Genomic DNA, 22141 nt, shown 5'->3' on the forward strand with positions numbered 1-22141 from the left:
TTATGATCAGAATGGACATGAAATTGAAGAACAGTTTAACGGTTGCAAAGATGGACCTCCTGACATTCAAGAAAACAGGCTACATATCCTAGCTAATCTCTATCCTTAAAAAAACAAAAAAGCTAATCTCTTTCAAATGGCCCGTGATCTTAAAAAACAAATAATCACTGAAAAATTGAAATAATTATTTGTTTTAAATTTAATTTTAAAAGGCATGCATTCCAACCTCATTTTATTAAAGTTTAAAAATGAAAAATATTGCTCTCTTTATAATTAAACAATCAAGATGAAATCCAAAGAACTTACGTCCCTATAAACAAATGGGAATTCGAAATTAAAAAAGAAAAAATAAATAAAAGAAATGGTATGCAGTTGGCACAATTACTATTAGATTACACTCTTATTACTAAACAATAGATTTTCATTTTGAAAAGATTTAGGATAAATAATCATTTTTGTTTTTGGTTGTGCAGAATGTTGATAAATTTATTCTCGAAAAATAAAAATTTAAATTTTAGTCTACAAAAGTTAAAAAGTAGGACAAGTTCATTCATGCATGTGTTAACTTCTTTTCGTTAAGGTTAATGAGTTTACATGATACATTAAGGGGACAACTTTATCCGTGTCTTACATATTCATGGATGGATGAAAATAACTATTTATTCAAAATATAATTTAATTTTTATCTCTTCTCTCTTTTTTAATAGTTACAAGTATAACATTACAATAAATACTTAAAAAAATAAAAAAGCAATATTGTTCTAATTTTTTTAATATGACAATACCTTATCCAAAATATGAAACTCAGATAAAAATGCATAATCATTAAGTTAATCCTTATAAAAAAAATGAGACTCAACTTGATTTTGTCACTATCTAATATTGTCACAATAGAAATTTCACAAGTCAAATTATGCTTATTAATTATTATTATGTTTGGTCTAACTTATATTTGTTTTTCTATTTTTTTTTAAGTGTTGATTGTAATGTTATACTTACAACAATTAAAAAAAAGATGAAAATTAAACTATATTTTGAGTTAATAGTTATTTTTGTTCCTGATATGGAGAACACGGACAAATTTGATCATGAATGTGTCACGTAAGTTTTTTCATTAACGATAACGGACATAATTTCATGGATAAATAAATTTATCGTACATTAAAATTTGAATTTTCATTTTTAAAAATAAATTTATAAGCATTCTACACGTTTAAAGATAAAAATAACTATTTATTCTAATGTTTTTTTTTTTTTACTGTTACCGTTTATTTCTCCCTTTCCTCTCGTTGGATAAAAAGCCTTAATTATATTGAAATCTTCAACATATCCATCACCAAATTGTCCATCATCAGCATAGACACAGATTCGTCTGCAAAGCAGTTAATGTTCAATGTAGTAGCTTCCCCTGCTGCGAGCTGCTTTAGAGGGCATGAGGAAATGGGAAGCACAGGGAGATTTTGGCAGTTGCATATTTCTATCATATATCCATCTGGGTCATGAAAGAAGAGCTGATCAACTTTAATTCCACCCTCTTCCACAACTGCTCTCACATACTCAATCTTCATTGCATCCAGTTTCTGCATTATAACTTTCATGTCTGAGCATTGAAACGATATATGATTTTCTTTCGGGTTGATCTCTCTTTTTTCCACCGGAACCTTTTCTGACTCTAGCAGGTGAATGCCAATGCCATAATTGAATAACCTAAACAACATTCATTCATTCGTGTCGTTAACTTTAGACATGGACCAATTAATAAGCAACTATATATCATAAATATTTATTTAATGTTGTTTATATTTTTTTTTTCATATTTTACCACATATAATATGATCTATGTACATTTATACTTTTGTTTCAGGTGTCCACCTATGCATCTTATCCTAATTATTATGATTGGAAGTTTAGACCAGCTGGATGAGAAGAGTAGGTGTGGTGCACGTTTTATATTTTGTTATCATTATACTGAGAACTATTAATTTTACTGATTGATTATTTTTACTAAAATTTCTTTTTTTAATTACATTTTTTTAATTAAAAAACTCAAATATAAATTCTTACTTAAAAAACATCAAATCTGATATCACTCAAACTAAAAAAATGTTGATAGATGTGTTGATATTAAAATTGTAATAATGAAATATGGATGTTGTAATGTAAAGTTTTGACTGATTCTTGTTGTAGTCCTTGCATTTTCAATTATATGAAACGCATCTAAAGGAAAGTGCCTAGCGAGTGTAGAAGTTAAGCAAGTAGAATGGCAGGTAATTTGTTTGATGTAGCTAAAAGAAGTTTTGGAAAATGAAAGAGAATTGACTTACCAAGCCCCTTCAAATTTGAAAGAAGATGGCCTCTTGATGAGCACAAATCCAAGGACATCCTGGTAGAATTTCACAGACTCACTCACACTCTTACATACAAAAGAAACGTGGTTTAGTGAAAGCAAAGGTAGAGGTTCCATTTTTCCCATCTCACACACTTGCAAATTAAAGCAATGCCTAACTAAGGAAATTCGTGTGTAATTGTGTTGTGGCAACCAACCTTACACTGAGCTTATATAAAGGCAGAATTGAAGCTTAGACAGATAAAGGAAAAAGGAGATTATCTGTTCACACCTCATCAATCTCAACAACTACTCATTGTTCCACCATGGCCCCTCTCGATTTAATATTGTCCATGGGAAACAGCTTATTTGAAACAAATCTCGAAAAACTATATCACGTTATTTAAAGATTTTATGATAATAAAGTAATGCCTCGAAAATTAAAACAACGTTATATTTGCATTGAAAAATAATTTTTTAACATTGTCTATATTGATTGTTATTATTATAATATTTTAAATTACATAAAATATTTTAATACATAAAAATCAAATTAAAAACAATTATTATATATAAAAAAACATAATGTTCTTTTATATAAAATACTAGTATTATTATTTTTTACTTAAATTGAAATAAGCACATATATAAAATTTAAACATTTTTTATTAGACTTAAATTAGTGTCATGATGAAAAAAAAATAGTACATTTAATATACTTGTGACTTACGAATAAATTATAGTTTCTTTTTTTGACAGAAACTTCAGATCATTTCATTCAATAAAAGAGAATCAATATAATTTGGAATGTAATTATAAAATGCAAACTGACATGAAATTTAGATTCCCTTGTGAAGCAATGGGTGAGTCGATTAATTTGTTTGCGAGCAAACGGAATCTTACAGTTTTGGATTGATGAAAGATGAGTTTCAGAAATTCTGAAAATATCTCGAAGCTCATTGTTTACGTACATCCTTGTGTGCATGAAATCAATCTCAAGTATGACATTTGCCTCCGGTGTTGGAATTCCACTAAACCAGGATGAAAATGCAGCTACAAAATTACCAACATGTCACACAAAACATATAATACCATGTCATAAGTTGTTGGCAGCGCTATGGAGCTTCTAATATTTGTAGTTAAATTCATCAATTAAGTTCTGTGATGGATTCAAATTAAAAAAAAAAATGAAAAAGGTACATCAATAACCTAGATTTGCTTTTTTAGATTTTAAACTGAAAAATTATAAAATAAAAATATGTCTCCGCGTCATTTTGATAAGGGCAAAACGTGGCCCATCCATTAATCCCACCGCGTCTCCTTCTGTCTCTTTTAATTTAAAAAACAAAGACATGCCCATTTATTTCAATATATATATAATAAATGATTTTTTTTGGTTCAAGATAATAAGTGATTTCAATCTAGCAAAAGAAAAGAAAAATCATGTCAGCTTGGTCGGGAATTGTTGCTGCGCCACATTTGACACGTGCGTTTTTTTTATACGAGTGTTGTTTAGTTATGATTTGGTATGAGGTCACACACATCGTGTAACAAGAGGTAATTTTTTTAAGAGTATGTTTGTATGGTAGTTTGGGCAATCTTAACCTACGTTTTCAGAACTATGGGAAGTAGCATTGAATTTTGTGTTGTCGCAAGTCTACCATCAAACATGCATAAAATTATTATGAGCAGTAAACAAATTTTCTAAATATTGAACTCAGATGTATATATAAGACTTAAACTTAAAAATATTGGCTGAAAATGATGTTTTGATACTACACTATCCTATGTTCAAAGAAAATAAGGATGAGAGGAAAATCTAATGGATGCATGTGTTGATTCTCATTCGTGCTTTTCTTTGGTGCAAAATATTACTTCTTTCAAGAGGTTAGGAGGAAGGTCTATTTGGGTATATACCTGTGAGGCGAATCAAGTTGCAGATGAATTAGTCAGATTTTATCATTCCCTAGAGGGATAGATAAGAGTTTTTGAGCTTATTCCATTTTTCTTGTATAACGCCGTTTCGGTGGACATTTTTTCTAGCGTGTTTCTTCACACTTTTTTGTTGTTCCTTAGGGGGTTTCCTCCTTTTTTCCAAAAGAAAAATATATTCTAAGACCATCTTATAAAATCATTAAATTACTTCCAAAAAAAAAATCCTCTCTTTCACCATCACTAAAAATATGAAAATAGAGTTCAAAAAATTCAAAAGCAAGGTCATTAGACATTTGTCACAGCACGATGAAAAAAGAAAATGGGAATACAGAACTGTCACATGGAAGCTAGAATAAAGAGATTTAACTTGTTATCAAGAGCTCTAAAATGGAAATTTTGGTACATTCAAAATCCCCCTAAGACGTGGTCACACCCATCTAGCTAGTTAGGATGAAATGCCAACTAAAAACGTACATTGCCGTAAATTCTACAAAAGGCCAACTACAATACAACGTACGCTGGGGTGGGTAAGGCCTTCAATTCTACAGGCGAACGAATCATCAATTCAAGAATTAGGCACCACGAGACATTTTCATCCTTGGCATTGCCTTCTTCATTTGACGAGCACGCTCTTTTGCTTCTTTCTTTCGAACAGCCTCTGCACTGAGCTTTGCCTCAGCCTCCTCCACCATCTTTTTCCTCTCTGCTTTTCTTCTCTGCATGGCTTCTTGCTGCGCATTTCGGAGTTCTTTCTGTGCTTCTAGAGCAGCCTTTTGTCGTGCAGCCTCTGTTTTAGACCGAGCCTGAATTATCAACACAAATCAATTAAGGATCATTCATAAAAAGTTCATAAATTACAAGTCAAGCATACTTGGTAACATGACTTCCCCACCTGAGAACTTAATTTGTATCGTCCGATCAAGTCAATATAATACGGAACAAGAGCCACCAGTCGAGTCATATCAGCCATGTCCTTAGCAGCTGGAAGCACAAACTTGAACAACAATATCTTTTTGTGTATACCAGGGTGCTGGTCGGAGAAATGCAATGAAATTAAACCTTTTCCAAATTTCTCAAAAGCTTTCTCACCAAAAACCTGCAGTATATCAATAATAGCCATTTTTGAGTGCAATAAATAAACTTCAACTTTGACAGGGTGTGAAATTGTGCAGATGAAATATGACCAATATTTACCATAGCAAACTTGAAACATCACGTAGTCCTGAATATGATTGCACGCATTAAATGAAACCAAATGTAACGAAGCTACTTTTCCAGCAAATTAAAACACTTGTGCATGGTCAGTTCACATATAATCATATATGGCATCAAAAAAATGTCACTAATACGCACTAGCAATCAATGTAAAGAACAAGAAGAACCAAGGAGGGTGCCAACTTATATCAGAGAAACAACCACGTGAAGTGTTGAACACGATAAATAATGCTCCTCAATATACAACTATTATCAGTCATAGTACTGTTTTAAGTTTAACACACCCCATCTCAAGATCTCTACAAGTGACACAATTAACCAAAATATGACAATTTAACAAGAGATAACAAATCTACAAGTCTATATGACCTTTGTTAAAATATATGAAAACATCTTATAATAACTTGTATTAGAATATTTTTTAGGATTAGTTTCCCTACTTCCCATTATCTCTTAAGGATTGCACTGAGTATTTCCTTATCTTATAATTTGTTTCCCTAATTAGTTAGGATTGTGGTTATTATAAATAAGGATTAGTGCTTAATGATTTATAAAGCACACCAATGCACTGCAATATATTTCATTTCATAATAGAATACTACACAAAGCCATTATTCTTTCTATTCTTTCCCTCAATACTTAAAACTCCATAATTTTAACACAGTATCAAAGCGGAACCATCATCTATGACCTGTTCTGTAACTACCCTGCTACATAGCCCCCTAAAATTTAGTGTTTTACTTTATTTTCATGATTCTTCCTTCAAATGAATTGTCTCACTTGCTGTGTTTCTTCTCTGACATTTGGGCACCATTGCCATGTCTTGGTTGTGTTCTTCATTCTGACCATCTCTTTCACAGGTTTTGTCCACCGTTGTAATATCCTTGATGTGCCCTAACACTTGTGTTTCTCTCCAGAACTCTCCTCTGACGTGAATTTACTACCGTGTTTCACACAATTTCATGACCCTTGTTTCTCTCAAGATTTTGATATCCTCCACTGTGCATTTTTTCCAGCATGTTTCAAACAAATTCTAGCTCCAAGTTTTCTACAAGAAATAATCACCTGTCATGCATTTTATAGCGTATTTCAGATAAATTCTGGTCTCCGAGTTTCTTTCTGCGTTTAAATCTCCACCATGGAGCACTTTTGGCCTGTTTCAGAAAGATTCCGCCTCTGAGCTTGAGTTCCAGCCTCTTAAGTTTCTGACATGTTTCAGCCTTCTGCAATTGACGCCACTACCAGGAAATTTTTTTCCAGCAACATCACTGCCATCAAAACTGCTATATGTCAATTTATTAGTCCGCAAAATCTTAGGACCATCAAAGTTAAGATGCACTCTCACATGCTATTATTGGGCATACATGGTTTTCCATGCATCGCAGTCCTCCATCACACGTGGCAATGCATCATGTTCGACTTTGGTCTATCTGACTCATGCTTGATGTGCAATCCTCTGCTACACATAGGAATGCCTCATGGCAAATTTTGTTCTATCTGACTCATGCTTGATGTGGCGCTACCTCATCCTGAATCTGCCAATGGCTCATCAGTTTCCAGGTTCATGGCTCCTTATTTAGTTTTTTTTCCCACTATTTGGTTCATTTTCTCTCTCCTCATGTTGACCCATGATTGCCCTCTACTCAGATCTTCCCTCTTTGGTTCAAATCATACACTAGGATCAGAGAAAATAACTTGGCCACAGCCTCAAAACTTCCCTAAAGAAACCAGCTTTGGGAGATAAGGTTGGCTTAGTGGGGGGTGGGGAGGGGAGGCCGCGGGTTTGAATCCCCCCACTGACATTTCTTAGTAAGCTTTAGCTTGAAGGGGGAGTATTAGAATATCATATCTTAGAATATCTTAAATTATCCTTTAGGATTAGTTTTCCTATTTTCCATTATCTCGTAGGATTGGTGACCATATTTCTTTATCTCATTATCTGTTTCCCTAATTGATTAGGAAAATGATTAGTATAAATAAGTTTTTATATACACATGAATACAAATATAAAATACAGTCTACTAGATTTGATTACATAACAGAATATTATACAAAGTATCTCTTCTCATTATCCTTTCCTCATAATCTCAACAACCTTGAAACTTGAAACTTAGGCTATCACCTTTTTTTATTGACAAATGTTCGTTGTTAGTTTTTGTTAGCGAAGGGATTCAAACCTGGGACTCCCCCCACCTATCTCCCTTAGACCAACCTTATATCTCCACTCAAGCTATGTATCAACTTGACCTATAGGATATATCTAACGCATTTGCAGCCTAGCAGCAAGAAAGGCTAATGATTGCTCTAGCTCTTGATATAAAATTATCAACGGTGAGCAAAGAGAAATAAAAGATTAATGACTAATGGGGAACCTGATCAATGACGGCATCGGTGATCAAATCATTAGCGACCTCCTTGGACTCAGAAATGACAGCGAGGTCATCAGCGACCCACTTACGGGCAGTGGCAGTGGCAGTGGCAGTGGCAGAGGGAGCCGAGAGAAGGGTACCGAACCTCTGCAAATCCGTGACATCCTTGTGCATGGCCTTGGCGACCTTCTTCTTGGCCATGGCGAAAACGACATGATCCATGGCGTCGTCGTTCATGTAGACCTCGAAGGCGATCTCGTCCCTGCAAGGAACGATCATGTTGTAGATCCTGGCGATGAGATCGTGCCTGCTCTTCAACTCCAGAGTGGCAAGCAACCCCTGGCAGTACCTTCTCCCGCTCGCGTAGTACTTGAACGTCGTCTGGCCTTCCTTCAGCAGCAGTGGCGCTTCCTCCTCGTCTACACCGTCGCCGATCCACAAGAGGCTGAAATTCTTCTCGAAGATCGAATCCTTCGCCGCGAACTGCGCCGCCCACGACAGCGCGATGTTCTCGTTCTCGCGCTTCCCGGAGAAGTAATTGATTGCGAACATGATAAGAAAGCTTCCGCAGATGATCTCCACGGAGAAGGAGCGAGGAGGGTTGGGGGTTGGAGGGGTTTGAGTGGTGGTGGCGTTTTCGGGGGATTTGGGATCGGAGGGAGGCTCGGGGGAGGAGTGTTCCACGGGGACGCCTTCGAATTCATCGTCGTCCCAAAAATCGAAGGGAGGGAATTTGGGGAGATCCGAAGGTGGAGGCTGGGGAGTGGGAGTAGGGTCGGAGAGGGGGGGTGATCGGAGAGAGGCTGGATGGATGGAAGAGTCTTCCAAGTCGTCATCGTCGTCTTCGGCTTCAAAGCCTTCGAAATGAGAATCTGAATCTGCCTGAGCCAAGGCAAGGATGAGAGAGATGATGCAGAGTAAGACCAACAAGAGAGATGAGAGACTCGGATTTCCCATACTCAGAAACAATACCTAATTCGATTACACAAGACACATTCCGAGTTAAGTTAAGGCCTCATCACTCTATCATTTTTTCCTGTGTAAATTTAACTAATTAATACTATCATTTAATTTTATTGATTACATTTTAAATAATTGATCTTTTAAATGACTCTTTATTAAATTTTCATGTCAAAATGAAAGAAATGGTATCATTAAATAATAAGAGTGTTTGTTTATGACTTGTTTCGTTTCATCAATCAACTTGAGAGGATTTTTTATGTTGCTATTTAAGAAATTTGTCTTGATGTATTTTGAGAGTGAGTTTGGGTTATATTTTAGGTCATCTAAGCTCAAATTAATGTCAAATATATTTTTAAACAATTTATACTACTCATATTGTATTGATATCATTTATCTTAAAATATATATTAGTTGTGGTTATATGCTCTAATTTTATAATTTAACTATGACTTAATTACCAAATTAATTTCTAAAATATTTTAAATTAGCCTCTAAATTTTTAAACGCTTCAATTAAGTTTTTTAATTTTAAAAAACATCTCAATCATATCCTTTTCGTCTAACTAAAATGTGGGAATTATTTTTATATCCCTTTCAATTATGGACAAAGATAATGGAAGGACTAGAAACGTAAGAGGAAGAATGAAATTTGGGTTATAATTATAGAATTTGGATTGGAGAGGTTAAAGAGACCCTTAAAAGTATGGACAAAGGTAAAGCTTTTGGTCCAAATTATATTCCTATTAAAGTTTAGAAGTGCATTGGAGCACCAAAAGAGGACAAAATCATAAACGAGACAAGTATCACCTTTCCCATTTGAATTCGTGTGACCTCTTAGACAGAATTTCCAAGGGAGCACTAAGAGGAGTTTGATTGAGATCAGAAATGAACCATTCCGAGAAAAACACAAGCAGTGCAATCATCTGAACATGAAGCAAACAACGGATATTAACGGTCAAAGATCACATCTCTTGTATGACACCTACAATATAATCAATTTATTAAGATGCAGAAAGTGAGGTTTCTTATACCACTTGTTGCTAGATAACCAATAGCCCATTAGTCATGGAAGAAGACGTTCACCAAGAATCTACAAAAAAAAAGGTCATTTTTTGGTTGTTCTATAGCTACTCCATCCCTGTTAATTTGGTTTTCTCAAAGAATATTAAGTTTTGCCCTTTCGTTTCTCCCCTTATAGATATCCTTGAATCAAAATGAAGTGTGATCAGTCAGTTACACAGTTCATCCACTCTATTCCGGCTTATATTACACTAAAGCAATAATCAAGGAGAAAACAAACTCCAAATGGGAAAAGGATATTCGTTGATATAACTATCGCTGAGAAATTAAGAATGGTATGAATTTACGAAAAGAAAAATGTAACATTGTCCACGGACCTTAATTAAGTTGCACTACATTTTTTGCAATTACTTGATACCAAAATTAATTCCCTGTACTTCAGTCTACTATCTCCATCTACCTAAACTTAGTCATTGACCTCTTTCATAAGCACAATTCTACTGAATCTCGTGATGTTTTGCTAGCATAATTAATAATGCTGTCTTGATATGTTTTGCTAATTTTCTGTACAGCTGAAGTAAGAAGCATTATTTGGCCATGTGTGTATTAAATTAAAAAATACTAGCATAATTACTTGACAATACCTAATTATTATTTTTTATCGACAAATATTGATTAGCAGAAAGATTCAAACCTATGATATTTTTTCTTTTCCTTCACCACTAAATGAACTTTATAACTTCTCCACTCTATGAATCTTAATAGACAAAATAATTGGGTACATTTTTTTTTCCGGGAAGCCTCACTACAAGGCTGAAACTGCAAACTTAGTTATTGATATAATAAAAAGGGCATAAAGAAATGAAATTGTAGCACGAATTGGACCGCCCATGTTTTCCGTTAGGTTAAAATATTTTATCGTCCCAACAAAATACTCAAAGTTTGTTTTCAACCCCTAAAAAAAATTCATGATTTTTGTCCTCGCAAAATTATAATATTATTTTTTGGCTCAGAATTAAATTTGAACAAATCCAAACCTATGTGATATTATTTTCAATTTAAATTTTAAAATATAATTTTTTGAAGTTTAAAATCGTCACAAATTATAAATTTTTTTTTAACAAAATCAACACAATTTCTGATGATTAAAAACTGTCACAAATTGTAGGACAAAAAATAAAAATAGATTACAAAAATCCTACCCATATTGAAATTTTGTAGCAACATTCCAAATCACAACATAGCTCAACCACCTCCATCACCAAACACCATAACAACCACCACGAAGCACCACCACCTTCACTAACCACGGCACACCTAATTTGTGTCATGGTGGATGCAATAAAATTTGAGATAAAAATGCTAAAAAAAACAGAGATTAGCACTAAAGTTTAGTCAATTTGCCATGAAATTTTTACAAGCCCCTTGTGAGGCATTTCACTGAACACGCCTCCTTACCTCCTTGAGTTCTGCAATGGTCGTCATCTTCGAAACTTGAATATCTGCAAAATGCAAAGTGGAGTTCTGCAACAACAGTTGCGAGCAAGGAGGAGGAGGATCAATGAGGGCTCTTGGTGTTAGGGATGGGATTGGTCACTATTAACTATTTTTTGCTCTCAATGACCACGGTCGACAGTCTCTGTCATTGTTACGCTGCCTTGCGTGGTGGCTGTGAAGTCAAAATCACACTGTTATCATTCTCTTCAGCAACTCTCCTCTCAAACAGCCATGGCAAAGATTAGGGTGGAAACAAAGAAGGAGCTTGTTGAAACAAAGGGAGTGACACATGTTGCACAACCCACCGCTACATAAATTGGGTTAAAATCGAACCTAACTCCAAGCCAAAAATCACGTTCTAATTTTACAGAGAGAAAAAAACGAACAGAAACTTTTGAAAGGACTAAAAGGAAACTGAGTATTTTATAAGTACGAAAAACATATCTTAACATTTCCACTAATTAACAATTTTTTTTAATAACTAATTAGATTATGGCATGTGATTCATCAATTTTTTCAAACGACCATATTTCGTAACATTTAACATTACTCAAAGAAACGGTAAAGTGCGTTACTTGATGTTATCTGTAATAAATACAACCATGCAGAATGCCACATTCAATGTCCAAAAAGATGCATCCGCTGGATGCCTTAAAATAATGAGCTTCTCATAGCTAAACATATTACATCAAAATTGTAGTTCTATTTCCACAGCAAGCAAAGTTTAGTGGATGTGAATTTCAGGAATGATGTGTGGAAAACAAAACAACAATCCATAAAACCAGAGCAAGAAACTCACTACTCCGTTGCCCTTCATTTCGGTTTGCAGTGCTATCTATTTAAGAATTGGGGAACAAAATTGGTCATGAAGTTGCAAGCCACCTTCTTAGATGTTATCCGCCTATCACATGCATGTATATCCATATTTATATTAATGACAGTAAAGTTTAATCAGTTTATCAGCACCAGCCGTAAATAACCATGGCTGTCTCGGGTGAAATTTACAGTCCAGTATCCCTGCAATGCAGACAAATTCCAAGTATTTAGCATATGTAATTATTTTCAAATGCATTATCAAATAAAGAATAAAAAGTATAATGGAAAAGTATAATGGAGGACAAACACATTGAAGACATTCTCAAGGTTGGCTGATCAAATAACGGTAATCATGTGAACAAATTACATCTACAAAGACCACACGGTGTATGGGTGAACTCTAACTTATCCATGAAGGCAGATTCATTTAATAGGAAGGTCGGTCTAATCATTAACATGTATATTTTTTCCTTTCATTGGCTATGCTAATGAATCAATCATCTAAACACAAACCTATAAGGACAAAAATAAATGAGCACCAAAGCAGCAAGTAGCATCCCGTCTATATCCCATTCCTCTGTAGACACGATTGTCATTATAAACAAATCCTATATTTTGGATCTTTTGATCCTACTTACTAACTAACTATCCTAAACTGATTTTATAGATAAACTTCAAATGCTTGACTTGTTTTTTTCCTTTGTAGACAAGGCTATGTCAATATAAACAAATCCAACATCTTGACTCATTTGATCCTACTATCCTAAAGTGATTTGATAGGTAAAATGCTTTACTCATTTATTTTTTAAGTTGATCTAAACTAAAATTTGCACAAAATTAGATCTCAACATTTATCAACACCAATAAATGACATCATAGCAGCTGAAGTCTCACCTCTCCCATTTGAATTGGTATGACCTCGTAGAATTTCTAAAGGAACAATAAGAGGATTTTGATTGAGATCAGAATAAACCATTCCATGAAAAACATATGCAGTGCAGTCATCTGAACATGAAGCAAATAAGGGATACGAGCGATGAAAGATGACATTGTTGATATCTTTTGGGTGACACCTGCAATGTAATCAAATTATTAAAAATAATCCAGGTCATGACATTAAAATACAGAAAATGAGGTTTCTTATCAAATTGTTGTCAAATAATTAATAGCTCATTAACCAATTAACCAATAACATACAAACAAACCATAGTTATTTTTTATGTTCTCTGCTCCCTGTTAGTTTATTCTTTTAAAAGAATGAAGATAAATTAGTTAGACAGTTACATGGGTCAGTTAGGAGTTAGTTGCTATAAATAGCAGTGCGGATACTGCAGTGATATAGATTTTTGGGAAACCTCATTGTGGAAGAGAGGATTGAGACTGTTGAATTATCAGTAGTCATTACAAAATAACAGGTTTTCCCCCTCTCTGCCTCTGTGTACTACTGTGAGTTTTTTTTTTTAATTCTGATACAATTTGTATCAACTGGTATCAAAGCAAGGTTATTGGTGTCTCAAAAAGGACTATCTATGTAGGGTTCTGACTGATGGAGTGTTCTGACCAACGAGAAAGATGAGAGAAGTGTCATAAGTGTGAGCAGCCAAGATGTCAGCTCTCATGGGTTGTGCTATGAGAGGGACTTGGGTATTATGAGGTGATGCTTGGTGGAGTATTTAAGCCCCCCCCCCCCCCCCCAAACAGCTAGCTTTTAAGGGCGTGTTCCCCAAGTACTTGGGTGCTTATCAGCACGATCATACAAAAAATTGGTAAATGACAAAAATAACAAGGAATAGTTTAACAGAACATATAGAACCTCCCACAGGTCTCGCTTTCAATCAATCAACTTCTTATTGTTTCTTCCTTAAGGAAAATGATTTCCTCCTCCATTCAGAGAGCTCTGTAGCCCATACTGTATAATATAAGCAGAGAACCACTCTGACAGAAAAGAATGTAACGAGTTTGACATTGCTTTCAATTAGCAGATAAAATAGAAAGACTTACTTAAGAATTTTATATGGTTTAGATGAAAGGTCCATGTCAAACCAACACATCTTCCCCTCTTTGCTACCCACAATTAAATTATCACCTGCATGCAATGTGTACGGAAACAATTATGATGAATAATTTTCTGTATTAATGAGTAGAAGAGAAACAGATTACAATATAATTTTCATAATAACAATAACCATACCTCCAGGATGAACTGCAATGGATGAAGCTTCACGAAGCCCAGTATCAAGCTTTTTTATGATCTTGGTCTTCAGTAAATCATACACACGAACACTCTTTTTGGTACAAACAAAGAAGATGGAACGGGATGGATGGAAGGTTGACCTAACAGCAAGTCCATGTAATTTGAATGGAAGTCTTTGCGTAAGCTTTTTGGATAACTGGTGTATCAGAACTGCTCTTGATTCACGTAAAGAAATTGTAAAGGAAAAACGCAGCCCAACCCCCAGTTTAACATCTTATACCTTTAAGTTTCATTTCATCCACTTAAGATAACAAATCAGCTAAAAAGTTGGCAATCGAGAACTAGTTTAGTACAGTTTGTTTACAGTCAGTTCCTTGGATAAAGTACCCACACACAAAACACAGCCATTAATGGCACATGACAAATAACATCTCAAGTCTACATGGTTATATTTATAAACATGTCAAAAGCCAGCCATGGCTCGTGCTGTGTTGAACAAAATAAGACAAACATCAAGGTATATTGCAGAAATGTGTGTGTAATGAAAGCATGTGCATATTTATGGGCATACACCCAACAAGAAGCAAATAAATTTCAAAAGAATAGCAAAAAAATCTTAAAAAGATAATATTTTCATAAACAATCATTATTACTGAGACAATGACAATGCAATCATTGTTGTCAAGAAATAAACCAATGAATAATGAGGTATGCATCAATTGCCCAGAGGAAACACTCAAAGGATATCTGCTGGCATCACTGTCGAAAAGTAGTCACCTTTCCGGTGCCATTCTACAGCAGTAACAGTCTGCATAGACACACCCGCTAACATTTAATTGAACAAGAAAACTTCAATCAACAAGCAAACTGAAAAAGAAATGGAGACAAATATGGAAATACCTTAAAGTGCCTTAACCTTAAACCCATATGTTTATCATCTTTAAGCCAGCTTACACTAGGTGCTTTGTTGCCTGCAAACACAAGCATAGTTAGAAAATAACAGAACCACCAGCATGGGCCATAAAAAATCATCAACATTGATGCAAATAGCAAGTCAATATCCACCCATCATGACCAGTTAGGTTTTACAATTTGAGCTGAATTTTCCCCCTTCAATTAAAAGTTTAGTTAGGGATTCATAGGCCAAAATGAGAGTTGGGATATCTTGGAGCCTTCTTTTGAATGTTTAGATTAAAACCAAAGAAGTGACAACAACACTAACCAGAGTCATCTGATGCTGTAGACGAGTCAACCCAGAGAAGCTCCTTAATCCGTTTCTGCTCTTCTTCATCCCCCAAACAAGTGTTAAGTAGAAGTACATCTTGGCCCCTAAATCAAAGAAAGATTTACCCTAGATTTATTTTCACAATCCAGCCATATATATATATATATATATATATACACACACACACACACACACACACATTAAAGGAGGAGACATTTAAGAATATATAGAACAAAAAATATATGAACCTTTATAGAAAATAAAATTTGACTTACACAGAAACGGCCAAAAGATGAATATCAGGCAGAGGATTCCAAGCAACACAGCTAACAGATTCACCAACCTCCCACCGCCTAAGACATCTGCCAGTTTCAACCTCCCAGATACGGACAGTTCCATCACGTGAACCTTTGCAGATAACAGAAAATAAGGGACCCATCTCCATCCCACCTTAATTGAAACCAAAAGATATGTTATCAATATTCATACCTGAAGCCATCCATTGTCCTGAAGCTTCGAGTGAAATTGATGTAACAGCATCTTCATGGCCTTTATACTCGATATAGCAAGTTGTGGGATAAGGCTTAAGCTCTTTTCGACTTGGAAGCTTTGGCTTTAAAGATTCAGGATCAATATTGAGCTAGACCACAGAAAGAAAAGAAGAAGTAAATGAATTAAACCAGTTATATTATATTATATTATACACACACACACATATATAAGTCAGCAAGGAATTAAGAATTTTGCAAATTAGTTCTTCGATATAGATATTTCACTCACGCGTTTTTTCCGAACTCGAGGGCACAAGTACAAATCCAAACACCGTTCAAAGCAGTCTTTCATAGCATTCTCATATGCAGGAATGCTCCTCATAGATGCAAACCTGATCAAGTCATATTTATTAGTTCAACTGTATACAATGGGAGCAGCACAAATGTTTGCCCTGAAAACACGGTACCTTTTTGGAATAAACTTGGGGCGGTCTTCCTCAAACATCAATTGATAAGAATTGATCTCTTCTTGGGTTGGAATGTACTCTAGAGGAGGATTATATGACTCATCATGGCCTAAGAAGCAAAATTAAATTATTAACATTGAAGATATATCAAAGTCAAAGGCAAAACCCATATTATCTATTGGTAAATTTTGGAACTCCAAAATTTAATACCAGGTAATTTCTGCTTTGGGGCAGGAATGTAAGCCAAATGATTTGCTCTTTCTGTTGAACCAGAATCATCTCCCCACAAGTGATATGGACCATCTTCCTCTTTTGGCTTGTCGAAAGTGATTAATCCCTGACGGATTGCTCTAACATACTGTACAACCTGTAGAATCATGGAAGTGTATGAGTGATTAGAAAAACCAATTTGCTTTCATCGTATAGCCTGAATCATTTCCACACTAGTAAATGAAGTACTGGTTACCTTTTTAGCTTCCCACTTTGAAGGAATAAACCTTCTTTTTGGTTCAGGTGCATTAGACAATGGATGTTTGGCATCTTCCCATTTAAACCAGTCAACACTATCCTGGAATATTAGAAAGGAGAAATGAAATTAAGGAACAAAACTATGCATACTAATTGTATTTAAATCATACTCAAGATCAGTGGCCTAAAGGACAAAAAAAGAGATAGAAAGCAAATACTTACTGGATATGGATCAAAGTCAGAATGGGGTGCCCGATTCTTGAGCAGTCTACGGACGAGTTTGATTTCATCTTTCGTCAACTCGACTACCTCATCATTGTACTCATCATAGATCTTCCGCCTTAAATGTTTAATAATAATGCAGACAAATCAAAGGTGTTTTCTTGAAGGAAGGTAACATTAATAAAACTAGCAAGAATATTCCCCCCACAGAAGTATGTGTAATAACAAGAAAAGGAAACCAATAGCATCACAACAGGAATCATGCAAAAACAAACTAGGCTACCTTTGTAACACAACCACAAAATAGCCTAGTCATGACTATCTTGGAAATCTAAGGTCAATGGTAAGGCGGTGGGGCCAGACAACATACCTATTGAAGTGTGGAAAACTCTTGGAGATAGAGGTCTTGAGTGGCTCACCGAACTCTTTAACGAAATTATGAGGTCAAAACGCATGCCGGAGGAATGGAGGAGAAGCACGTTAGTGCCAATCTATAAGAACAAGGGGGATATACAAAATTGTGCAAATTATAGGGGAATCAAGCTCATGAGTCATACCATGAAATTATGGGAAAGAGTGATCGAACGGAGATTAAGAAAGGAGACTCAAGTTACTGAGAATCAATTTGGTTTCATGCCGGGAAGGTCGACCATGGAAGCGATTTATTTATTACGGCGGGTGATGGAGCAATATCGCATGGCCCAACAAGACTTGCACTTGATTTTTATTGACTTGGAGAAAGCGTATGATAGAGTGCCTAGAGAGATTTTGTGGAAAGCTCTAGAGAAGAAAGGGGTTAGGGTTGCATATATTCGAGCTATCCAAGATATGTATGATAGGGTATCGACTAGTGTTAGGACACAGGGTGGAGAGTCAGATGATTTTCCCATCACAATTGGTTTACATCAAGGGTCAACCCTTAGCCCCTACCTTTTTACCTTAATTCTGGATGTCCTCACGGAACAAATCCAAGAGATAGTGCCGAGATGCATGCTTTTTGCAGATGACATAGTCCTCCTTGGAGAGTCGAGGGAGGAGTTGAATGAGAGGTTGGAAACTTGGAGACGAGCTCTAGAAACACATGGCTTTCGCCTAAGCAGAAGCAAATCGGAGTATATGGAATGTAAGTTCAACAAAAGAAGGAGGGTTTCTAACTCAGAGGTGAAAATAGGAGACCATATTATCCCTCAAGTCACACGGTTTAAATATCTTGGGTCTGTAATACAGGATGATGGGGAAATTGAAGGGGATGTGAATCATCGCATTCAAGCAGGATGGATGAAATGGAGAAAAGCATCGGGGGTGTTATGTGATGCAAAGGTACCGATCAAGCTAAAGGGAAAGTTTTATCGGACTGCAGTAAGACCGGCGATTTTGTACGGAACAGAATGTTGGGCGGTCAAGAGCCAACATGAGAATAAAGTCGGTGTAGCGGAGATGAGGATGTTGCGGTGGATGTGTGGTAAGACTCGACAGGATAAAATTAGAAACGAAGCTATTAGAGAGAGGGTTGGAGTAGCGCCTATTGTAGAGAAGATGGTGGAAAATAGACTTAGGTGGTTTGGGCATGTAGAGAGAAGACCGGTAGACTCTGTAGTGAGGAGAGTAGACCAGATGGAGAGAAGACAAACAATTCGAGGCAGAGGAAGACCCAAAAAGACTATAAGAGAGGTTATAAAAAAGGATCTCGAAATTAATGGTTTGGATAGAAGTATGGTACTTGATAGAACATTATGGCAGAAGTTGATCCATGTAGCCGACCCCACCTAGTGGGATAAGGCGTTGTTGTTGTTGTTGTAATATTTCAATGATAATTATTATTAAACTGAACTCTTTACAACAATAATGACTACAAAAACCAAATGTCACCTTTATGTTCTGGCCAAAATCAATTATTCAGTGAGTCCATTTAATTATAAATCCTTTTTAATAGTTTTACCTAGAGTTTCTATCAATCTGCCTCTACCTCTCATGTTATTGAACTATGCTCCATGTGACCAACTCTTCTAACAGAACCCTCTATTAGTGATGGTAGATTGGGATGTTTACCATTCAGTTAATCTTTAGGAATTTGAATTTGTATTAAGGAATTTTATCCTAATTAGGGATTTGGCTTTATCTTTCAGATTTTTTTAGATTTTTAGATTAGAAGCACCTTCTATTAGATTTAGTTGGTTTGGGTTTTATCTTTTCAGATTTATTAGATTCTGTTGGTCTATATATAAAATGTCAATGTAAACCTTGATCAAAGTTTTTGCATTTGAATAATAATAATTTCTATTCAGTAAGTATCTAAGATTTGAGTCAGAGGAACACTCTATCCTACAGAAGCACTCTATGTTATTATTCAGGAGCACTTCCTCTCATGTTTAAAAATCTTATGCATGATTCTACCTACGTTTCCACTGTTGATCTTTGGTAGACATATTTAGTGTGCATTTGGTTGAACTTGTTTAGAAGAAATAATGTGTATTTTTCCCAGCTTCTTAAAAGAGCTCTTCATTGTTGTATTGAAAACTGTCCAGTTTACCTTATCTATTGTAAGTCTGCTTTTTGCTTTGGAGATTAAAAAAAACAGCATGTTGATTCGAATTTTAGGCTTCAACATTATAGAAAACATGCCAAATGTGAGTATCCAAATAAAAGAATGCAATAATGGAAATTGAAATGAAGAAAATAAGTAATGCAGACATATGAAACTAACCAATTCTTAGAATCATCAACACTTGCAAGAAATGAATCCAACTTGTCTTGCTTTTCCTTTTTCTTAATCTTTTTTCCCTTGATGTCGTATCCAATATGAGGTTCATCCTCATACCACTTCAATGGCACATCTCCCACGGTGTTTCGAGGAGCCACCTATGAAAAGGAAAAACAAAGTCAGCAAAACCAAAGCCAAATCATAAATATTAGAAGACGATGACAACAATGACAACCTCATCCTCGGAGGAGTCACTCTCAGCTCCTTCCAGATGGAGATCAGAGCTCTCACTTCCACCGTCTTCTTCATTAACAGTGTCCTGAAAGGATTGCTTCTAAGCATATTAGTTATAGCTAAGCGAATAGAACAACAAGATAGCACTTCTAGCTAAGCATGCTAAAGTTATTTTATCAAGAACAAAATTGAAGTGATGCACCTCGTATTGAGATGATTCATTTTCTGCAGATTCTACAACGCCGGAGCTACCATTTTCAGGTGAAGCGTCTTCTAATTCCGATTGGGATTGAGAATCCAGCGAGACAGAAGATTCGTGGTGATCATCGGCTGAAGAGTCCTACAAACAGAATATGCGAGTGCGCGTGTATAGCATTAGTATAGTTACAAAGTTAGGTGAATTAACAGACCCTTGAGGATAGAGTACCTCGTAATCAGAGTCGGAATCGGATAGTGTTGGTGAAGGAAGCGGAGCAACTCCCTCCTCTTCAGCGTGGGCATGCTTCTTCGCCTTCATCTTCAAAATCACAAGTTAGGGTTTTGTTTGGAGGAGGTAAAGGGTTTTAGTTTTACCCACACTTTCGGCTTCTTTGCTAAGGCCCAATCATCAATATCTATTTCTCTGTTTAAATTCATTATTCTTTATGATGTTTAATGGTTATTATTTACTACTTTTATCCTCACTTTTCAGTAAACACATCTCTTTTCTTGACAATTAGTATTTAACATAAATATTTATTTTTATATAATTAAAATTCCAATAAACAAATATCTGTTAATATATGAATTATATTATAATATATATTTATATTTATCTATTATATAAAAAAGATTGTATATAATTAAAAGTCGATCGTCACATCACACTCTCTACCTCATTATCAAATTAAACTAGTTCTAATTATATACAATCTAATTCATTCTTAAAAAAAAGTATACGTGTATAAAATAATAATAATAATAATATAATTTAAAATCAATATTAATGTAATTTTTTCGGTTACATTGGATAATCATCTAATTGAATTAATATTAAGGGTCAAAAAAATATTTTTATTTTTACAAAAACTAAGTTAATATAACATAACATTCGTATAATTGAAACCTAGTATGTTTTCATTAGGTAATGAATAACAAAATACTAAAGTACTAATCTTCATGAAATGTAAAAGACCATAATAGTGAATAATAAACTTCCTATTTTCCGATCGCACGCGCCGTCACCAAGGTGAACTTTCCAAAAACTTCATATTTTCCTTACATCACCTAGTAGAAAACAAACTTGACCTATCAATCATGTCTATGGAGTAAAATAGTGAATATATCTCTAAACAACACATCATTTTCAACTCATGTCTATCAATCAATATAGGCATTTAATCGATCAATCTTCATCTTCATGAATATATTCTTAAATTTATATGGTTTCTTCATTCACTAATTTTATCTTCAATACATTAATAAAATATTAAATTAATAAGTATTTTCAGATGTACTAATTTTAATTGTTTAAATTTTTATAAATTTTTTTATTGAAACTTGATTGTTGAGAATATAAAATTAAATTCAGATATATAAATTTAATTATTTGAAAATATCTAGTAATACTTATTATGGATCCCCCTCCAAAAGGTGTCTCATTTCGTCATATTCTCGGAGAATGCAACAAAAAAAATTAGCTTATATATGGGACATGATTTTTCTTCTTTGATTGGCCCGCCAACATTTGATGTGGATTTGTTAGAAGCTGATACTTCAACTATTTGTTAGTTTTGCTTTTGATTTTGAGTGTTAGCCACTCTATGTAAAAATAAATAAAAATAGATATGGAGTTTAAACATGAATGAGACACTGTTAAGGCATCCAAAAGGTAAAGTAAATCTTGTTAACTATTGGATATTACCAAAGAAAAGTGCTACGCGTGCAATAATTTGTACAATAATTTATATATTATATTTTGTGTTTATCTCTCTCTTTCATCTTATCATTTATTACATTT

General features: G+C 34.7%; 3 protein-coding genes across 3 annotated transcripts; all 3 read right to left on the reverse strand.

Moving 5' to 3' along the window:
• Positions 1-1244: 1244 nt before the first annotated feature.
• Positions 1245-2674, reverse strand: LOC114390265 (metallothiol transferase FosB-like). The gene is made up of 2 exons (XM_028350975.1): positions 2325-2674; positions 1245-1707 (listed from the first exon to the last, which is right to left on the reverse strand). Exons 1-2 carry the CDS (start codon positions 2471-2473, stop codon positions 1308-1310), a joined length of 549 nt encoding a protein of 182 aa, XP_028206776.1. The 5' UTR covers positions 2474-2674; the 3' UTR covers positions 1245-1307.
• Positions 2675-4508: 1834 nt separating this feature from the next.
• LOC114390515 (uncharacterized protein At5g49945-like) lies at positions 4509-8870 on the reverse strand. Its single transcript, XM_028351256.1, has 3 exons — positions 7849-8870; positions 5154-5357; positions 4509-5064 (listed from the first exon to the last, which is right to left on the reverse strand). The coding sequence occupies exons 1-3, from the start codon at positions 8800-8802 to the stop codon at positions 4834-4836; spliced, it is 1389 nt and encodes a 462-aa protein (XP_028207057.1). The 5' UTR covers positions 8803-8870; the 3' UTR covers positions 4509-4833.
• A 3000-nt stretch (positions 8871-11870) lies between these two features.
• On the reverse strand, positions 11871-20745 carry LOC114390709 (ribosome biogenesis protein BOP1 homolog). Its single transcript, XM_028351556.1, has 18 exons — positions 20570-20745; positions 20345-20482; positions 20144-20227; positions 19912-20066; positions 17208-17325; positions 16984-17085; positions 16728-16884; positions 16518-16626; positions 16340-16442; positions 16049-16199; positions 15835-15967; positions 15557-15663; positions 15235-15305; positions 15082-15142; positions 14332-14559; positions 14142-14226; positions 13035-13213; positions 11871-12341 (listed from the first exon to the last, which is right to left on the reverse strand). Exons 1-18 carry the CDS (start codon positions 20657-20659, stop codon positions 12256-12258), a joined length of 2157 nt encoding a protein of 718 aa, XP_028207357.1. The 5' UTR covers positions 20660-20745; the 3' UTR covers positions 11871-12255.
• Positions 20746-22141: the final 1396 nt, after the last annotated feature.

Source organism: Glycine soja, chromosome 16 (genome assembly GCF_004193775.1).
Source record: "Glycine soja cultivar W05 chromosome 16, ASM419377v2, whole genome shotgun sequence".
Taxonomy (NCBI): Eukaryota; Viridiplantae; Streptophyta; class Magnoliopsida; order Fabales; family Fabaceae; genus Glycine; species Glycine soja.